The sequence below is a fragment of the Synchiropus splendidus genome, chromosome 2, assembly GCF_027744825.2.
Source record: "Synchiropus splendidus isolate RoL2022-P1 chromosome 2, RoL_Sspl_1.0, whole genome shotgun sequence".
NCBI lineage: Eukaryota > Metazoa > Chordata > Actinopteri > Syngnathiformes > Callionymidae > Synchiropus > Synchiropus splendidus.
Window position 1 is genome coordinate 30211287 of NC_071335.1, and position 19473 is coordinate 30230759.

Consider the following 19473-nt stretch of genomic DNA (forward strand, 5'->3'; position numbering starts at 1 on the left):
CTCATACAAATGTTGCTTTCAACTGACTCCTGTCCGTCTGACCTTTGCCATCGGCCTGCTCCGACTGTCTCTTTGCTTTCACCATGGTCGGAAGGTCTGACGTCTGGTAAACCCCTGACCTCATCCTGCCACCACGGCAACGCAGCTCCAAGGCCACACCTTCCCACTTTCTGTCCAACTCTGACCCTTGAGATCCCCGTCTGACTCGCCTGCCGTCATCAGGATTGGAGCCGGCGGTGATTTTGTCGATGTCCAGGGCCTGCTTGGCCGGTCTACGGTTGGAGCGGGACGACGGTGACTTGGATTTGCGTCGAGAGCGTATGGGAGGTCTGGGTGGAAGTGGAGGAGGAGAGGAACGGGCCGATGATGTGGTCCTTCGGTTGGAAACTCCCGAACTTCCTCCTCCACTTTCCCTTCCTCTCCACCTGTCTCTTCCTGAGGAGAAAGACGCGACTGAGAAGACGGACGGAGACGACACTCACTGTCACGGCAAACACTCCACACTAGAGGAAAACACTCAAATATGCTGCACGTTGAGTCTCTGCATGTGTGGGACATGTGGGAGAGCGGAGTCAGATGATGGCGCTGCAGCATGCTGCCACATATGCAGGGAGAACGTGCAACACAGCAAAGAGAGTAGAACACACGTCTCTATATAAGCTATAAGCATATGTGAGGTCTGACACCTTCTGATGACGTTGCGCTAGTTTTGCACTGGGATTTTTTTACGTTTTCATGACCACCTGACACTTTAAAATTAAGGCTTTAAAAGCTGTTGTTACACATGAAACACTTAGGTACATAAAAAGATGAACCTTATGATTGAATCCAACCTGTATGTTGGCGTTGTCACTTGTTTATGATGTCACGCTATGCATGTCTCATAGTTGTAAATACAGTACGTGTGGAGTAACAGTGTAGTTGTCTGTCAAAAGTAAAGCAATACCCAGAGTTATGTTGAGTTATCAGGTGCCATGGAGATAGAAGAACTTCAAGTTTCGGTTCCACTGGTAAGTGATGCTTCACGGTGCATGTCTGTACTTAAAAGGTGTGAACTAGCAGAATGCGATGATGAAGGTTATTGAATATAATGTGTAGTTCTTCAGATATTTCAAATCTCTTACGTTGCCGGAACCCCCCGGGCATCCAGACGCAGTGATAGACAAGCCTAGTCTTTTAACAGCTCTATCATTTTGTCGAAAAACCCGCTCACGACGCGACACGTCATTTTTCTCTCTCTAAGAGCAGCCTGAAGATGTAAGAAGGAGATGGAGCCATCTACAGCGAGGGCTTCGCTGCACTCTCCGGGACTTGCTGGTCGGCCAGCGGATGTGGGCACTGATCCCAGAAATGAGACCCTTAATTGAAAATAAACCAGATCAGCCAACGTGTCGCAGGATTTCCCATGCAATTACCGCGGAAGCCACACTGGTGCCATCACACTCAGAAGCTCCTCATTGTTTTATCAGAGATCTAACACTTCTTAATTCAAACAGGAAACCAGTGTATTACACACTCGTTTCCGATGGATTAAGCTGTATATTAAGATTCATTTTACAATACAAAGGTGTGAACACGTGTGTGTGTGTGCCTGTTTATCCAACTTTGTATGAGCCAATTCTTGACATAACACTATCTTTGTGAAGGCCATAAGACTTTGAGGGGACATCTGCCTGGACCCCATGACGTTAAGCCAAACCTCAAGAGGCTGGGGAAAGGGTTATGGCAATGAGAAACCACACAATGTCCCTATAAGGACAGAAATTCAAGTGTGTTTGAATGTGTGTGTTTTTTCCATACTTGTGAGTACCAAATCTTGACAAGCCACCTTCCTGTGAGGACATTTTGGCTTGTCCTCACAAGGGTTAGATGGTTAAAACACTAGTAAAATTAGTTTATTACAATTGGGTTTCAGTTTGGTTCAGAGTCCTGGTTAAGTTTTAGATGGTTAAGTTAGGGGTGAGAGGCTGCGGAAAGCATGATGTCCTCACAAAAATAGTGAAACAAATGTGTGTGTGTGTGTGTGTGTGTGTGCTGGAAGGAAACAGAGGACAGTTTTGTTTGGGGCTTTCAAAGAGCCCAGCATGATGAAGCTTGCCTAACAAGGCGCGGTGCAGAAGAGAACCCATGCATATCTAATTGCCTGGTCCCTTTGTACCCCAAAACAAAAGACCTGCCCCACAGACACACACTGTGGAGGACATTAGTGGGTAATTGATGCATTTCTATCAAGCGTCTTACACAGCGGACTTGACGCATGGCACAGCTCCCTTTTAATGATGTCATTATTAGCGGCTAATTTTAGCATGACGCGTCGGGGTTGAGCGTCAAAGTACATAAATTGTACTCCATCATAAAACAAGGGGAAGACGATAACAAAAAATGGGCTACATAAATGAGCTCATCACATTCCAACTCATGGAAAACAAAGGATTTCCATCAGTGGTGCTGCTCAGCTATCGTAAAAGTGTTGACCCAAAAACGTGAGGTATCCCAGCGACTCGGGCCGAGACAGGTCAGTCCACCCACATACGGACAGAAAACCACATGGGCTGGGTTAATTCTAGTACACACCAGTTGAAGACATCGAAGGTATCACGATATTTTCCAGTCAAGAAAAAGGAAACAAAGAGGAAATGGAGAAAAGAACTGAAGCGATCACATGACGTTAAGAGAAACGTTTCACCTCCAACATTTATTTGCTCTATGTACAGACAGCATAGATAGAGAATATTCCAACACAACAGCGAAGTCAGGTGGCTTGGCAGCGCTGCGCTTCAATGGTGACTATAGTAACACTGCTTTTTACAATCTTCACTATGTACAAATAAACACTGTTAACTCATACAGTACAGGTTAATCATAAATTAATGTGTTCTCAGGACTATTATACAGAAAATACAGAAGGCGATGTAGTGCTAGAAATGTTTATCACGGCAACTAACCCGAATGAACTTGAAAACCCCTTGCATTCGCAGGACTTGCACGTCTAAGGTTCACAAAAGATGAATGGAACATGAAGGGTGGATCGCACTTACCAGAGCACTTGGAAGGTCATCTGAACGGCTTTTAGCATTCAAATACATGAGCTGTTGCTCGGATATGTTATCGTCCAGAGAGGCCACTCCAGCTTTCATGAGCTGTGACCTCACCAGCTGCTCTTGGATCAAGAAAAAAAGAGATTCCCAAAATGCTTTGGCTAGCTGGCGTGCAGGTGGCAGAGGAAACCAAAACTTGGTGTAAACTAATCGGACAAAGGTGTGTTTCATGGTCGCCAAATCAACATCACGCTCCTCCATCATAACAAATATGGCGTCGAGTTTGAGGCAAAATGGCCAACAGAATGGCATGAAGTTTGTTTTTTTTTTTTTCTGCATCACCTTTACCATCGATGGGCAAACGTTAATAAATAAATACAGCATTGAGCAACACCAATTTTACGCAGTTCTCAGTCTGGACATGAATGTTAAATGAATAAATACAATTTTAAAAAAGTTTGGAAAAAAGACAGTAAATGTGTCTTATTGAATAAGATTTTGGAGACATCCCGTTGAGCAAATGATTTTTGTCAGAAACTGGGGGAGAAGATTCGAGGACGCGGTTGAGCAAATATGCACCTTCAGAAGCAAGAGTCGGCAAGGACACCGGAGAGCAGTCGCTGGGTCCGTCACGGCGCGCTGCCTGGCTGATTATGATAAGTTTGCCAGCAGAGAACTAACTTTGTTGAATTTTAACAGAAGAGAAAAGATACAACTTGTCTTCTAATTGGCTAAAGTGCATTGAGAAGTTCTGTACAAGGAGGACGGCAAGGCTTCGCACTGAAGTCCTCTCACCCTCCAGAAAACAACTTCAATAAAGATCCACAGCAACTGAGCTCAAACACTCCACTCAGGGAATTTTGGTGGCGGGTTGTTACCAATGCATCCAATAATCGTCTTGAGATCTTTTGACGTGGTGTTTGACAGGACCAATGACGGATTGGTGGATGCATTCGTTCACGCTCTGGGGTGAACTTGCAAGGTCCCACTTGCAATTAGGTGGAGAGGAAAGTTCACACAGGGGAGGTACCTGAGCTTGGCCGGCTATCCTGCGCTCGTGCTTGGGATTTGTTTGGCAGCGACGACGGGGTGACGTAGTTGAGGCAGGGGCTGTTGATGTCCCCCTCTCCCACTAGAGTTAGGTCCGAGAGCGTGTCCTCCTCCAGCATCTGGCATGACTCCCCCCTGCCCGAGTCCCTCAGCTGACAGGCATCCCGGGCTGAGTGGATGGGAGAGATCGTCCCAGGGAATAGCGGAGAGGGTCTGCCGTTCCTCCCCCCTCGGCTGTCCATGGCCGAATCTAGACTCTGGGACTGATGGCTTGAATTAAGCAAACAGATTCCTCCTCCCCTGTCAATGCTGTTGCCCTGGCGACCGCTGCTGGGGAAGCTGCCGTTGTTATGGTTGTGGGAATTAGGGGTGGAGCAACTGGGCTCAGCGTAGTAGGGAGGAGGTGCCGCCTGGTTCGTTGCTACTGGCGACAGACGCAAAAAGTCTGGGAGCTGTAGGTCACTTTTGTTCAGCAGGCCTCGTTGGTCGTCGGCTCGGTTGCTCTGAGCTTTGGATATGAGGTCGAAGAACTCTGCTCATACACATACAGACACACCAATGAAAACCACCTCACGGATTCACATGACAACCCAGACGTTTACATGACACGACATGCAGTTGAGGAGGGGATTAGTCAGTTAGACAAGTCAAAGCAGAGGTGACTGTGCTTCAGGTAGCGAGCTCGCTCAGAAAGCATCCAGTGCTGCTTCTGCAGGCAGAAGTGTTAGTGTGATCACAGGACGAGAGGTTCAAAGTTCAACAATGAAAGAGAGCCATGTCTTTTTTTTTTACCTTCTGCTTCATCTATATTAATGGTTTTCTGCTTTCGTTTCTCCGGAGCCTTAAGGAGAGAGACAGAGTGGTTTGGTAACGGCCGGCTGCTGGGGCCAGCCTTGCCGTTTTCCCCATGAGGGTTTATGGACCCGGGCTTCTGTGTTGGCCTGTCCTCGCCCTGGGGGCCACAAGGAGAGCGGAGCTGGGCGTTAGAGCCCTGTAGAGGATCATGAGGGTGAAAGGAACATGTGTGGACTAGTGCTACTGATGGGCATTAACACACTGTGCGACACTATGAGGGCGTCATTTCTAAGACAGGTGGAGGGTTTCATAGACGCTAACATGACGTTAATGATTGCAACATGAATGCCTGACATCCTGATCTACAACCATCTAAAAGACTAGTGAGCGTAGGAAATTGAAAAATGTCTAAGTATTTGTTGTTGCTACATTCTTGTACTGTATAGCTGTGGGCACAATAGTTGTTGTGCAGTGGACAATGAGTAGCAGTCGCAGCAGTGACCATCATTACTGAAGAACAACAGCATTATTTCCACTTTTCCGCATTATTTTCACTTTTAACATCAATGATAACAGACTCTGCACTAGGAGACAAACGTGTTTTGTTGATCAGGCTTTTGATAAACTGACAGGCAGGTCATTGTTTCAACCTCTCCCGATCTGAGCAGGTCTGAAATCTTGATCTTGAAATCGTTTTTTTAAAAGCCTGCTAGTGTGCGCTATGCAAGAGAGTCTAAAAATATCACCATCACGAGGAGGCGTCACTACTAAATCACAATCAGAGTCCTGAAGTTTCGACTGTTATCACACACCTGTGTAATTCCTCGACTAGTGGACATGTTATGGAGGAAAAAGAACCAGTAAAACAGAGAGACAGGTTGATGTAGCATTCGGCCACAGGCAGATGTCGAAAATGGAGAATTAGGATCCTTTAGTGTGATCTGGGCGATCGGCCCAACATATCAATGCACATGTACTCAGTCAGCCTGATCACAGCGACACAAACAAATCAAATGCTTGTGCAAATTTACCACGTGTTGCAAACAAACATGGGCCACAGCGCGGAAGACACTTAGTAGCGTGATGTCATCGACCAGGAAGTGGAGACATTCAGTGGGTTATGGGACATTCAAGGTGACAAGTCAGGAAGGGAGGAACGAAGCGGGAAGGTCTTACTGTTGTTGACTGGTTTCTGTTTGTGAAAGGCTGACCGTGGCCTTTAGATGGCGCACCTGTGATGGAAGCACACTTGTCGATGACAAAACACTGGTTCTCCGAACACAACAAAGGATATCCTACCTTTTCCAGAAGTGTGTTCTGCTTTGTCTAATACCACTCGAAGCCCATCCAGATTGGATATCGGAAGACCTAAATCTAAAAGTTCTGACTCCCCACTCTGTTTTAAACACAACACACAAAGAGTTAGTGCTGCTCAGGACATGCCGACAGACTTCTCGGGTTATGGAAGTCATTTAAATGAAGACCGCCACAATCCAGCAGCAGTAGAGGTCTCCTAAATACTTACAATCCGTGCCACCAGATCTGAGAGGTGCAGGCCATATTTGGCAACGACGGGCCTCAGAACCTCAGTCACTGGTTTGGTGGGTTTTGCTTTGAGGCCCACTGACCGGTTTATTGGAACCAAGTCCAGTCTGGAGAAGGAGGAAAGAAAGCCGGTTTAAAAAAGTGTCTCCTCTGAAAGTAAAAGAAATGAAAGGTGACCAACCGAAACAGAGTGCGTTTTTCTAATCGCAGGTCTCTTGAGCAAAGCGTCATACAATCTTGGTCCAAAACAAGTGGCTGAGGGAGTTAGAGAAAGTTTGAGTTACAGAACAAAAACTGAAAAAAGGAAGATAGCAATTATGAACAGAAAAAAAGTTCTGTTGGGTCATTTTCCTGGAAAATTTACTTTGACAATTGCCAATGCTAGCAATAGTGTTGCTAAATGAGTTCCACAGTTTGGTCGGGTTCAAATACATTTCAACATTTTTTTGTGAGGATGTTATACAGTCAGTTAGTTCTCCGACGCCCTGGGTGTGTGACGCACTTCGGCTGTTGGGATGATCACTTGATCCCAGAGGGATTGTAAATCGGGCATGCTCATTTTACACAGCATTAATCCACAGAGACATTTCTGTGAAGGAAACAGTATTTGGTGTTGTACCTTCTCCCCTCCGACGAGGAAGAGATCGATAGCTGCCAGGTTCACACAGAGTTTCTCACAGAGGCCCAGCAGCAGATCTCTGATGGACACTCCGGCTCTCAGTGGTACCGAGCAACAGGACCCGTCGGGCAGGCTGATGTTACACTGCCTTAAGGTGGCGCTGCTGCCTTTACGGTCAGCTGACGCAGACACCGCGCCATCACACTAAAAGAAGTAACAAGAGATAGATAGGATGATGAGGAGAGGGAGAAACAGCGACTCCATCATTTCCTTTTCTGTTATCATGAAAATGAAGCCTGAACTACTTCATTCATTAGTTTATTGATGAGTTACACTAACCTCATTTCTGCCTGAGCCTGATGTTGCAAGCTCCAGACTGGCTCCTGATGACAGGGAACCTTGAGATTCACGCCTACCATTGCTGCCAGACAAATCTGGAAAAAACATTGAGCAGCAAATATCAAAACACAGCTACATGCCAGAGCTCTTATAATATCTGTTCATTTCTACAGCAAAGCGCCTAAACTTACTCGCAAAAAAGTGAGCTGGGATCCAAAATCATTAGTATATTATTACTAGTCTGTGCATCACAGTGTTGTGCGATATAATCTCAACATATGTTCACAATTTGATCATACCAACAATATATTTAATTACTCCACAAATATATTAACTTTAATACTGTATTTTTATAATTTAAACAGGTATATCCAAATTTTGAAATAACTATAACATTTAAATTAAGTCTTTTTGTGGCACAAAAATGAGGTTAATTCAGTATTCAGAGTATTCATATTTACTGTGATTATTAGTCTTGACATCATGTCTGAGAGTAGAATCTAACTGCTGACCCCTGATTTGACCATGTAACATTTCGACTGTAGCGACCTGTCAGAATTGGAATCCTCCATTAACACAATAAAATGTAGAAAGTAAGTTGACTGCCCCGTGACCTTTGAAAAAGTAAGCAGTTTTGCTTAAAATACATAAAATATTGATGATGGCTATCTGAAAAATTAAAATGATGGGGCTAAAAAAGTCAACCCCAAGACATTGTAAAACACAGCTTAACTACGTTATTAGTAGTAGAGGATATCAAAACACACAGTTGTCCTTCACATTAATTTCTACAATATATCACTATATTATTTATAATAATTACCACCTTTGGGCAATATTGAATTTGGAACAAACAATACAGTACTGAGCCATATTTATGTGCTTGTTCATCTGAACCAATGATGAGGGCATGAATTTCTAATGCACATGATTGAAGATATAAAAATGAGTTTGTACTATAGAACACCGCAGGGACTTAACATCAACTTAAAAGCCCCTGAAACAAGCATAAAACGGGCCCTTTACAGGCTTCAAATAAATATTTGTACTTCAATTTTTCCCGCTCGTGGATGTTCTGGAATGTTACCCCAGATTCAACTATACACCAACAACATTAGTGTGCTACATAAAAGTGACAAAATAATCCACTGACTGTAATTCAGGTCAGCCAGCTCTCGTTTTTTGGGTCCTTTGCCAAAGCTCCTGTTGCGAGACCAGGAAAAGAACATTCCCTTCCTCCTGTCTCCTCCTTCATCTCGACTTTCGTCGTTGAGCGATCGCCCCGACTTGCTCTTTTTGTCTTCCTGCAGGAGACGCAGCGATTAAACAAGAGTTTTTGAAGCTTCCTTAAAGTGCTTTCGCTCACCTTCTTAGGAGTGGACAGGTTGGAGCGGTCTGAGCCGGTGGTGCTGTGTTTGGAGGTGGGGCTGCTCGGAATGTGGTATGGATCCGGAAGGGGCCTGCCCTCCACCTCAGCTAACATACACTCTTGGTACAGAAGAGACTTGAGGAAGCGCGTATAGCTGTCAAACTTCATCAGATTGAATATCTAGCAACAGAGAAGAGTAAGATCATTAGGACAAGCAAATTATAGTGGAGACAGCAGAGAGCACAGTCAGACTTGAAAACACTTGGAGCACACTTCTTACAGTTTCAGAGGGCATTATCATGCAATGGTGTCCAAACAGTCAATAGTGTTCTGCTCGCACATCTGTTATCATTTGCTCTGGAATGTGACTGAGATAAAGATTTGCTTTGTTTACCTATAATCAAGCCGTTCTCATGTGGAGAAATAACTGTTCAGCAGGAGAAGAGGTTACAAACAAAAGGGACGAATCTCGATGAATGCCTGACCTGGAAAGGCTTGTGTTGTAACAAATGGACTTAATAAGACATTGTGAATCCCTTGAGTGTTTGATCTGAGCTCATGTGGTAAAATGACTTTCACTATCTCGGGTAGCAGCTCGTGTTAATGAGATTTGGGACCAGGTTTAGTTGAGATCTCAAAGCGGGAAAGTGTAACTATCTTATTATCAAAAGTCCTGACTGCATTAGTGTAGAAATTAACTAATTTCAGTCTGACAAACATTCAGTTTGTATTCAAAACCACATCAACTGCTTTCCTACTTTGTTACCCTTTTCTGATTTAAAATATGATTTTGGATAGCTGTAGTACTACCTCTCCTGCCCAAGCTCCTATTTTGTGTTATGATTCAGCCTTTTACTCAAGTGGATATATTTCACAAACAAGGTCGGGCCGCTCTGTATGAGAGTTTTCCAACAGGCTGTTGAACACTATCTGGATGGCTGAGTGGGTGCCTGGTGAGTGCAGGAGAAGTGTTCTCAGTGCTATGTTTTAAGAACACTGGAGATGCTCAGACCACAGAGGGGTCAAGTTGGTGAGTCACCCGAAGAAGATGTGGAGAAAAAGCTGATGAGGCCAGGCTGATAGGTGAAGTCGGCATCAGTGAGCAGAGGCAAGTTACCCACTGAGGAAAAGAAGTAAGTAAGGAGTGAGGAGAATGAAAACACAATCATTAAGGGAGGTGAGGAAGACTGTCAGGGGTGAGGAGGCAGAAGACAGGTGAAGTTGGAGGAGGCTGACGGACGGTTCAGCTACATGTCTTACCTGCAGTTGCTGCTCCTTGAACATGTCAGGTTGCGGTGCGTTGAGAATATCATCCGCCAGCTGAGCTTGGCTGTCGATGTTGACGGGAGTGGTGGCTTTACTGGACAAGAAGCTGTTGTAGATTTCTCGAGCCCGCTGAGACAACTGCACACGTGAGGGCATTGAAGTGCGGAGAATAAAGAGATACATCCAGGTCGAGCAAAAAAGTCATCTGAACGCTACAGTACCTGCTTGGTGTCATTCTCAGGGACGTGGCTGAAGAACTCACAGGCCTGCCAGAACAGAATGTTTTCCTCACTGAACTCCTTCTTTAGAAATTCCTGGAGAACAATTAAACAGAAGCATCTGAAACTTGCCTCATCTCAGCCAAAATGTAGACACATATTTGTCATATTCCTAATGTATATACAAAAACTCTGAATTTCCCTTTATTGGCTGAAAGACATGCTACAGTGTCAAATACAACTGTTGATATTTTGGCCAGCAGAGTATAAGACTGAGCATCTGGTGATCATAACTACAGCCACTGGGTTAGACATGAGAGATTAGAGCAACCAAACATCTGAGCAACTCTTTTAAAAAGTATATGCAGCAGTGAGTAGAAGACAGATCTGCAGGAAACTAGTGATGACGCCCACTCTGAGATGTTCACAAGGCCTGAGAATGTCAAATATCCATCCATAGGAACAGAACAGAAGGTCTGCAAGTACTTGGAGAACAAAAGTTGGACATATATATTCATGCCAGTGTTTGCAGGAACAGAATTGAAAAAGGGTGCATTTGTTTTGCAGAAGGAATGACTGCTGTAAAGAAAGCAGTTTGAGACAGTCGTTAAATTCTGGTGAAACATCTTTAACAACCTCTTGGAATCGTTGGTGACACCATGTGATGCTCAGGAAACTACAGCGGCAGTAAAACAGAGTTCCAGTGATGCAGTAACATGCAGCTCGAGGGAAGTTTAGGTCCCATCAAATCTATCCTCTACTCAGCTGAGTGGCTTATTTCAGCACATTCTTCTACATGGAGAATACATTTTGAATGACATTTAAAATAAGGCTTTACCGAGAAGTAGCGAACTCCCACCGGGTCCTGCAGAAGTCTCTCGAAACAGACGGCCCAGCTGGCCACTCTCCTCTCCGTGTGCCGTCGGTGACTCTGGACACTGGGGAGGCTGGCATTACTGTTGAGGCTGTTGTCACTGCTGCAGCCCTGCAGTTCCACACTGTTCAGTTCTGAAGAAGACACCATGCATTTTTTTCAATATGAGCTACAGGACACATACAGAGAACAGTCAGTTTAAAGTCTCAATAATTAATTACCAGTCCAGACGAACTGACTTTACAGCATAACCTCGTCAGGTGAAAGGTCACAGGAGGACCCAGGATTGGTTGCCACTCCATAGCAGAGGCAGACTCTTTTTATTTCATGTACATATCCAAATATTACCACGTCCATGTTTGTAATTCAATTTGAAAATTGTTGAAAATGTATGGGTTCATGAAAACTGTAGGCACTGAAGACTTATTCATATACTGTACTTGGACAGCAACCTCAAAGGAACAAGTTTCCATGGCAACAGTGAACAAACACTGATTGTTACCAGGGCTTTTGTCTTGGGGCTATTGAACTCTTGTGACTTCAAAAAAAAAAAAAGCTTGTGATCACATTTAGCTACCAAAACACAGTCACACCCTTGAGTCCTTCTTTAACAGTGGTCTTGTATAATCATCATACATAGCTGTCTCTGCTTGAAATCTTTATTAATGATGTCCTGAGCACACAGGATCCATGGTGCTGCAGGGTGTACGGTCGAACGGCCTGAGGTTATCTAGTGTTGCATTACGGCATTACTTCATGAAAAAAGTAGGCGCAACTTTGTCACTCGGTCAAAGCTGAGCATAACATAATTATAATACAATTATACATGGCTGATGTGTTAATAAATATCTTATACGTCCACCTAACCAAAGTTCTCCCAGGCTTCTGCATAGTCTACATAGCCCCCTCCTCCCCGTAAAAAAAAATAAAAAAAACAATAGGTTAAAGACAACACAAAGCACTGCACATCATATCTTTATCCTGATCACGTGCAGCCTGAACTTCCAGCAAGACACAGTGCTATGGCAACACTGGCAGAAAAAAAAGCTCAATTCAGGCAGAAACTTTGAGAGAAGCATCATTATGTCAGACGGTCACTCATTAACCGGCTGAGCTGAAGAAAACAGCGAGAGAGATGGAGCGAGAGAAAAGAAAATGCTAATGAAGAGGGGGCATGTGGCTGGTTGGAAAGGCTGATAAACTGTGAAAAGCAGTGAGGATGGAGTGACTTTTTTTAGACATTGGACAGGATAAGTTGCTGCTTTCAAGTTATTTACATAAAAGTGACCTGAGTTAGTTAAAAAACAGGAAATTAAATTACCTGCAAAACAGATGTCTCGCTCTACGACTCTTCTATTGAAATGGAACTCAACACACGCTCAATGTCACAGATCATAGACCCACCAAGTTAAACAAAGAACACCACTTGAAAACAGAATAAATCCTGATGACACCAGTGCACCTAGGTATGACCTTCACATGATCCACATGACACATGTGACCACATGATCACATTTCTTCTGAGTGAGCTTTTCGGTGTAAATGAAGAGGATGCTGCAAAATCAGCTTTAAGAGCTGGTATACTTTATGGTATCCACCAGGCTCAGGATTGAGTTCTACTGTATGTGAAACAGCCAGGATGAAGATTCAGCTCCTCTAAGTCAGAGATCAGGGTTCACTGACAAAAAGGACTACAATGTGCCGCGATGTGATTGAAAGGTGGAGCAGAGGTAAACACAGACCCTGTTAATTCAAGGTCCTTCAAGCTTTGGGCAGTGACTGATAGAATGTGAACATAGATACAAACAAGCTGAAGCTAGTTGAGGTGACTCAGGTGGTGTTTCAGGATGTCTCTCTCGTGTTCAAGTCAAAACCACCAAGATCTCTCAGTTGACACTTCGTTATCTCCCCAGAATGTAGCTGGGTAAGACGGGTGGTAGGATGGGGGAAGTCGAGGCTGTGGAAGCTGTCTCAATGGCCGTACCTCAGATAAGTGGGAAAAAATGGATAGATATAAATTTTAGAAGTCCATCGCACCTTCCTTCTTATAAAAGCCACTTTGTTTCACTTATCATTCCTGACTCCACCATCCAGAGGTGATCTCCAAACCTCTTCCCAATTCCGTAAAACACACAAGCCACGTATACATCTGGCCTCTTTCCCTTTCCTTCCAGTTTATCAAGTAAAATGTCGGACACAACACTGAATCCAGTGATGGACCTGCTAGCTTTAAGTCTTTAAGTCTCACTGTGTACAAAATGCTAAATTTGGAGGATTATTAAGTGGCCATCAGATTGTGATAAAACAGTAGCAGAGTCAGAGGACAGCGCTTCCTGAGTCAAACCTTCCCACAAGTGGGACCAATAGGGGCTAGTTGACAATTGAGATTTGTCTAGCTGAGGGGAGCTACTGTGTGACAGCTTGCAAGGATGCCCTTCCGTCAAGTTTCTCCAGGCATCAGCTAGATGGTGACTATCATAATATCAGCAGAGAGAAAATAAATCAAGTTTTCATGTCTAAATCTGCTCATCCTCTTGTGTTGCTGAACTAACTTTATTCAGTCAGCTGATTGAGGATACAATAGCTACAGACACTTTGAAGTCCAATGCTGTTTTTCTTTTTCCAGGAAATGTGAGCTGTAGATACTTCTAATCTTTTTTGTTTGAAAACACCAGTGAAATGGTTACGGATGATTATTTTTTCCACTTCCACTACTCAAGCATAAACAGAGAGCCTTCACTACTTTTTACATTTAGATAGGCAACATTTTCTTGTACCTTTTCCACCTGTGACAGAGACCAAGATTGAATTGACATTTTTGGATGAACTCTAGAAGCCAAGCAAAAATTTCTGCTGGAGATACTAGAAGTTCCTTTTTGACAAAATAAAAGAAAAGAAACTAATATAAACTAATACTGATACTAAACTAATAGTATAAACACATTATTTGGTATATAAAGTATGGAACAATCACCAGCGTCCATACTACACAGGTAATGAACAGAAACACATTTTTAGTGACCAAAAGAAGACAATTGTCTGAAATAATCTCTGATGTTGCTCACCTGGATAAAGCTGGTAAGAGCCAGTGTGATGCCAGCGGGGAAGGTAGCGGATTTTGAGGGGTAGCCAAGCCCCTTCATCCATTCTCCCCCTAACAAGGGCTTTTTGAGAATCCAAGCAACACCAGGTGTGACTGACTCACACCTCACAGCGTGCAGCATGAGAGGAAGTAATCGAGAATAGAAGCAACCAAACACAAACCTAGATACACTCTCAGGCTCTTGCTCTTTAAAGTACACACACACACACACCTGGGTGAAACCTGAACACATGGGACCTGAGATGATGCATTATTTAGGGCCGACTGAGGAGAGGAAAAACACACACGCAATTACAGACGCACAAAGCCTGCCTTCTTGCTGATAACACGCAGAGGAAGAGACAACGCTGACTCACTCGAACCTAATTATAAATAAATTACATTTAACGTATTTTGAACATAATTTGACGATAAAACAGAGTCACTGAAAACAGGCACACGAATTTGGAACGTCCTGACCTGATCAGAGTCACATACTGATCATCAATGAAGAGAATCAAGTCAAACTCTTTATGAAGTAAATTCTAAGGTCAAACAAAGAGTCAATTTTTAACTTCTTATTAAATAATGAAATGATTGTTGACAAGTGAAAGATGGAGAAGTATATGCATATGGCAGGGCTTGACATGGTAATAAAAAATAGATGTGCAAAATTCTGTTGAAATCTTAAATAAATACGTCCAGGTGTCACGCTCCTTGTCATGGGTTTTAAAGTAAAAACTATATTTCACTACAACAGACCGAAGACAGGCACAGCCTACATATTTAACACAAATGCTGTATTCAACAGAAGACAGCATGACCACTGAAAATTGTTGCAGCAACAATCCAGAACAACACTGTCCTTACATGCCGTTCATGCTGTAATTACAACTCTGAATCAGGAGGTCCAACATCTGAACTATTTCATTTCTCTGTGCCCAATCGCTGAACTGTGTCTAAAAGGCAACAAAGTTGGCGCATGGGGACTCTTATTATTGACCACCACCTGCTGTGTCAGCAAACAGTTAGCAAGTGAGCGTTCAAATGAAAAAGAAGCACAGATGTCAACACCTAATAATAGGCAATGTTTATCCTTCCATCCATTATGTCTGGCTCGCTATCTGTAGTGCGGGGTATAAGCAGCGTAAGCAGCAAAATGAAAAACCAAGTGGAGTTTAAAAAAATGAACAGTCAGTGTTGTAAGCGTTTGATGTTAAATGTTGTTTTGAAACTTCACATTTGAAATTTAATTGCTCAAAATGTGGTGTGAAAGGTATGTGTCATTTGTGAAACCCATACCCCCCTGACATTTTGCCATGGGACACTCTGACTGTGTACCATTCAAAAGAGAATGATAGTGTCACGACCAGTTGACTAGTCAACAATAAGCCACTAATTTAATAATCGAGCGACTGTGTTGACTAGTTGTTGCAGCCCAAGTCATTTTATAAAATACAAAAAAACTCCAGTAATGGGGTACTATGGGAGCTGTACAGGTTCTGTAATCGGCGACGCTACCCTACAGTGGTAAACAAGCACAGTAAACAACAAACACCATTTACAGCACTGTGGCTACTGCTATGATTTGCCATAAACAAACATGTCTGCCAGTGATTCCACATCCCCTCTGTTGTTTCACACCTCCTCTTCCCCATTTGTCAACTACAAGCTGAGAACTCTCTTTTAAGTACAGGGTGTGAAAAACTCTATCTAGTGCCACAGCTTAATGCTAATCACACTTAGAAGGTAGAGCAGCACTGATATCCATACACTTCAGAGTTTCTTGTGTCGAGGCTCTTCTGGATGTATTTGAACGCATTGAAATTATTCCTTTTAATTAGTGTCTTCAATTTTTTTATGTCTGAGCAACTGAAGCTGTTTCTCCTTACTTTCAAAGTTGTCTTTTAATAGTTTGTACTCTTCTTTTTTTTTACGATGGTAAATGTCCACACATGGTCCCGGTAACTGCAGTTTTTTCATTCAGGACTAATACTAAAATACAATAAATGTTTTTGAATGGACTGATGTTTCCATTAAATGACAGCTGAGCTCCCACATATCTAAAATGTTACTATACATAAATGTTTCAGCTGAACTTGTTCACGCAGCGATCATTTCCATATTTGTACCATTTAAACTTAAACTTAGAAAATGTCACTATTTCTCAATAAAGAGAAGAAATGTAAACTCATCCTTACGTAGATACACAGCATTACAAAAGGGAAAGGGAAAACTTCTGTGTAACAAATTCTTTTTTTGAATTTTGGTAACAAACATCCCATGCATCAAAACTGGATAACTATTTTAAACAGATCAGATGACTGAAAATACTGAGAAATGAACAACGAATTTTGTATAAAGCTTCCTTGATACGACTGTGTATTTCAGGTGTTATTGCAAATGGAAGTTAAATATTGCTTAAAAATATCAGCTAAGATGTGTACACTTAATTTAAGCACACAAAATGCTTCCTGGAGACTCAGGCATGTGACTTCCAGTCAGGATCGAGACGATTCATTCCGCACACAACTCAAATTAGGCAGCATTGCCGATGAACCATGACGTAACATGCAACAATGGTAGGCCATGATTAAGAAGAGACAGTTGAAACGACTTCGTCCAATGAAATCACAGCAACCAAAAGCACATGACATGCTACAACAAGATCTAATAGTGTTTACAAATCTGGACTGTTTAACGTGCAGCCCATGAAACATGCACGATCAGAGGTGTGGTGGATCCTCAGCAGGCCCAACCGGACTGACTGTTCACCCTGAGGGCTCCAGTCACAGACAACCAAAGAACATGACCATGACCCATTAATATTAGCAAAACAACAACAATTTCCTTTAAACCAACCTGAAGTCACCTCCCAAAAAGGTTGGTGGCCGCGAAAATGTCAAACATCTGAATCATAATTGCCACACGATTCCTCATAAAAATAAAGTGAAACAAACTCACCTCCATCGGAGACTGCAGCAGACTGTGAAAAAGCACAGAAAGACATGGATTAGGTTTTGTCCTCATCACAGGAATGACACAGACTCTTATGAGCTCATCGATGAGGTGAAGAAGGCAGCTGCCCAGACATGCACTTTGGCTCACATGGAGAGTCTTTCTCACAGCTTTGGCCCCACTCACACTTTCACATCATTACACACTCAAGTCAGCGCCTCCACTCCTGTCTGTGTGGGTGGAGACCTCTGTGAACTGGCCATGCTTGCTCTGCGAGAAAACCCTCCCCCCGACTGACTGTGTGTGTCTGTGTGCATGCAGGTAAGTGTGTGGGAGAAAACAGGGCTTCATCGTGCCCCCAATTAACACTGAACTGTGAGCTCCACAGGCTTATCTGAAATCATGACTTGTGATGTGTGGTTATTTCACAAGCTGAGCCTTTAACTGGCAACGGCAACGCAAACTGTTAACAACATAACTAACATCACTGATGAATCTATTACAAACTGTCTCCAGAAAATCCTGCAAGACAGTAAAGGCTAGACATCAAAACCACAACTCTGAAATGATTTCTGGGGTGCTTGTTTACACGAGATATCATGTGCTTGAAAGCAGCCGTGGTGTGATTCAAGATAACAGGCTGATACTCAACATCATGACCACTTTGCAGTCAACTTCCATGACCTTTCACTGAATAAGATAGGAATTACATCTTTTAAACATAATGTTATCAACTTCACTGAGATTTTTGCCTGTTGAAAAATGGTACACAAGTTAAAACTATCGTGTGATATCAGGTTCCCAAACTAAAAGCTAAAAAACTGTCTTTTAAAATTATTAATGTGAATAAATATTGCCAACATTTTAACTTGTATTATCAAGATAAATGAGTATATTACAGATATTATTGACAGTTGCGTCCCAGTTCTCATAATGGGAATCTCACATACAGTTACCTGAGCGAGTAAATCACATCTGAACTCAAATAAATCTGCTTAGCAGACTTTCCCGAAACCAGTAACTTTAGGCAGCTGACTTTTGTCAGTCATCTAGTAGAAGCCAGAATGCTTCACGAACATCTGCACTGTAGAAAAGGTGTATATGTTTTAGTTCAGTATATTTTAAGTCTTTACAAATCCTCTCCATATTCCCATTCAGCTACATCATTTTAAGGTTATTTTCCCTGTTGGTTTCAAAAAGGATTCCACATTAATAAACTGGAAAGGACTTGAAATGATGTACTACTTATTCCATATAGTAGCATAACAAACCGAGTGTGAAAATAGATGATGTGCACTGGCGAGATTGAGCTTTTATTACGAGTTACACTGGATAAAAAACACACAAATATAGTAGACACTGACAAAGGTCATGTGTTTCCCATGCTTCTTAGCATTTTAGATGACATATCTGTGGCATGTCTGTGTTCACAATGATTGTTTGCTGCTCATTATAAAGAAAGAGATGTCAAATGGACACTTGCCAATTCCACCTCAGGTGTCCACACATACTTTTTTTTTTTTTTTTTTAATTGATCGGGTCCCAGTTTCAAATAAAATTGGATATGGTGACCGAAAACGCCGAATCAGAGTGAATAAAAAGGCCGATCTGGTGCTGCTGTGGACACGATTTGAGTTAAAAGGTTAAAGTAGAAGAGGAAGACGACCAATGAAGGTGATGTGGTAAAGGAGGATGCAAAGATATTTGTGACTACAGAGGATGTGCAGGTTCGGGTGATGGTGGTCGACTTGCTGTGGCTGCTCCGATGGGAATTGCCAAGAAGAAGACGATAGACTACCAAATACTGCAAAACAATAAAGCTGTTTTACCACAGCAGAGTGAACTTGAAAAAGCTATGGACAGATTTGCTCACCAAAACTGTTAGTAACTGAGACACTTGCAGCACAGCAGTATGTATTGGACGATAGTGTTTGCTGATTCCTCACCTCGCTCTCAAGGAATCTTTCATGACAGTCAGGCTGAAGTCGCTAGCAGTGACGAGTTCACGTCAAAGACAGCAGCATAAATTACTAAACACAAACCACAGCAAGATGGTTTGGTTGCTCATTTGCAAGCTAGGTTATGTTGCCTTGCTGTGACCACCAGAATCTGGCTTCTCCATGTGTTCCAGGAAATTTTGTGCATCAGTCATGAGTGCAGCGTATGTATCCTTGTGGTCCACATCTGTTTCAGATAAAATATTGTATGTGGGGTGCATTCTTTTGAATTAGTGTATGTGTGTGTGCGACCCAGAATCTTTATCCAGTGTGATCATTTCCAGACCTCGTTTGCGGTATAGTGGTTTGGCCCCTGATCGAGG

At 42.9% G+C, this 19473-nt stretch overlaps 1 protein-coding gene across 3 annotated transcripts in view; it reads right to left on the reverse strand.

Annotated features, from left to right (window-relative positions):
- Positions 1-330: 330 nt before the first annotated feature.
- LOC128754431 (regulator of G-protein signaling 12-like) overlaps positions 331-19473 on the reverse strand; it is a 39655-nt gene continuing 20512 nt past the window's right edge. For 2 of the 3 annotated variants that reach the window (XM_053857040.1, XM_053857041.1), the window contains exons 6-19: positions 17160-17181; positions 11078-11247; positions 10243-10335; positions 10016-10159; positions 8753-8935; positions 8540-8690; positions 7387-7481; positions 7048-7251; positions 6610-6683; positions 6409-6535; positions 6183-6279; positions 6060-6115; positions 4881-5040; positions 331-4620 (exon numbers count right to left, since the gene is read on the reverse strand). In XM_053857040.1, coding sequence (XP_053713015.1) covers positions 4052-4620; positions 4881-5040; positions 6060-6115; positions 6183-6279; positions 6409-6535; positions 6610-6683; positions 7048-7251; positions 7387-7481; positions 8540-8690; positions 8753-8935; positions 10016-10159; positions 10243-10335; positions 11078-11247; positions 17160-17181 — 2145 coding nt within the window. In that variant the 3' untranslated portion in view covers positions 331-4051. The remainder of the gene's footprint in view (positions 4621-4880; positions 5041-6059; positions 6116-6182; positions 6280-6408; positions 6536-6609; positions 6684-7047; positions 7252-7386; positions 7482-8539; positions 8691-8752; positions 8936-10015; positions 10160-10242; positions 10336-11077; positions 11248-17159; positions 17182-19473) is intronic. The other variant, XM_053857042.1, reaches the window with a different exon arrangement.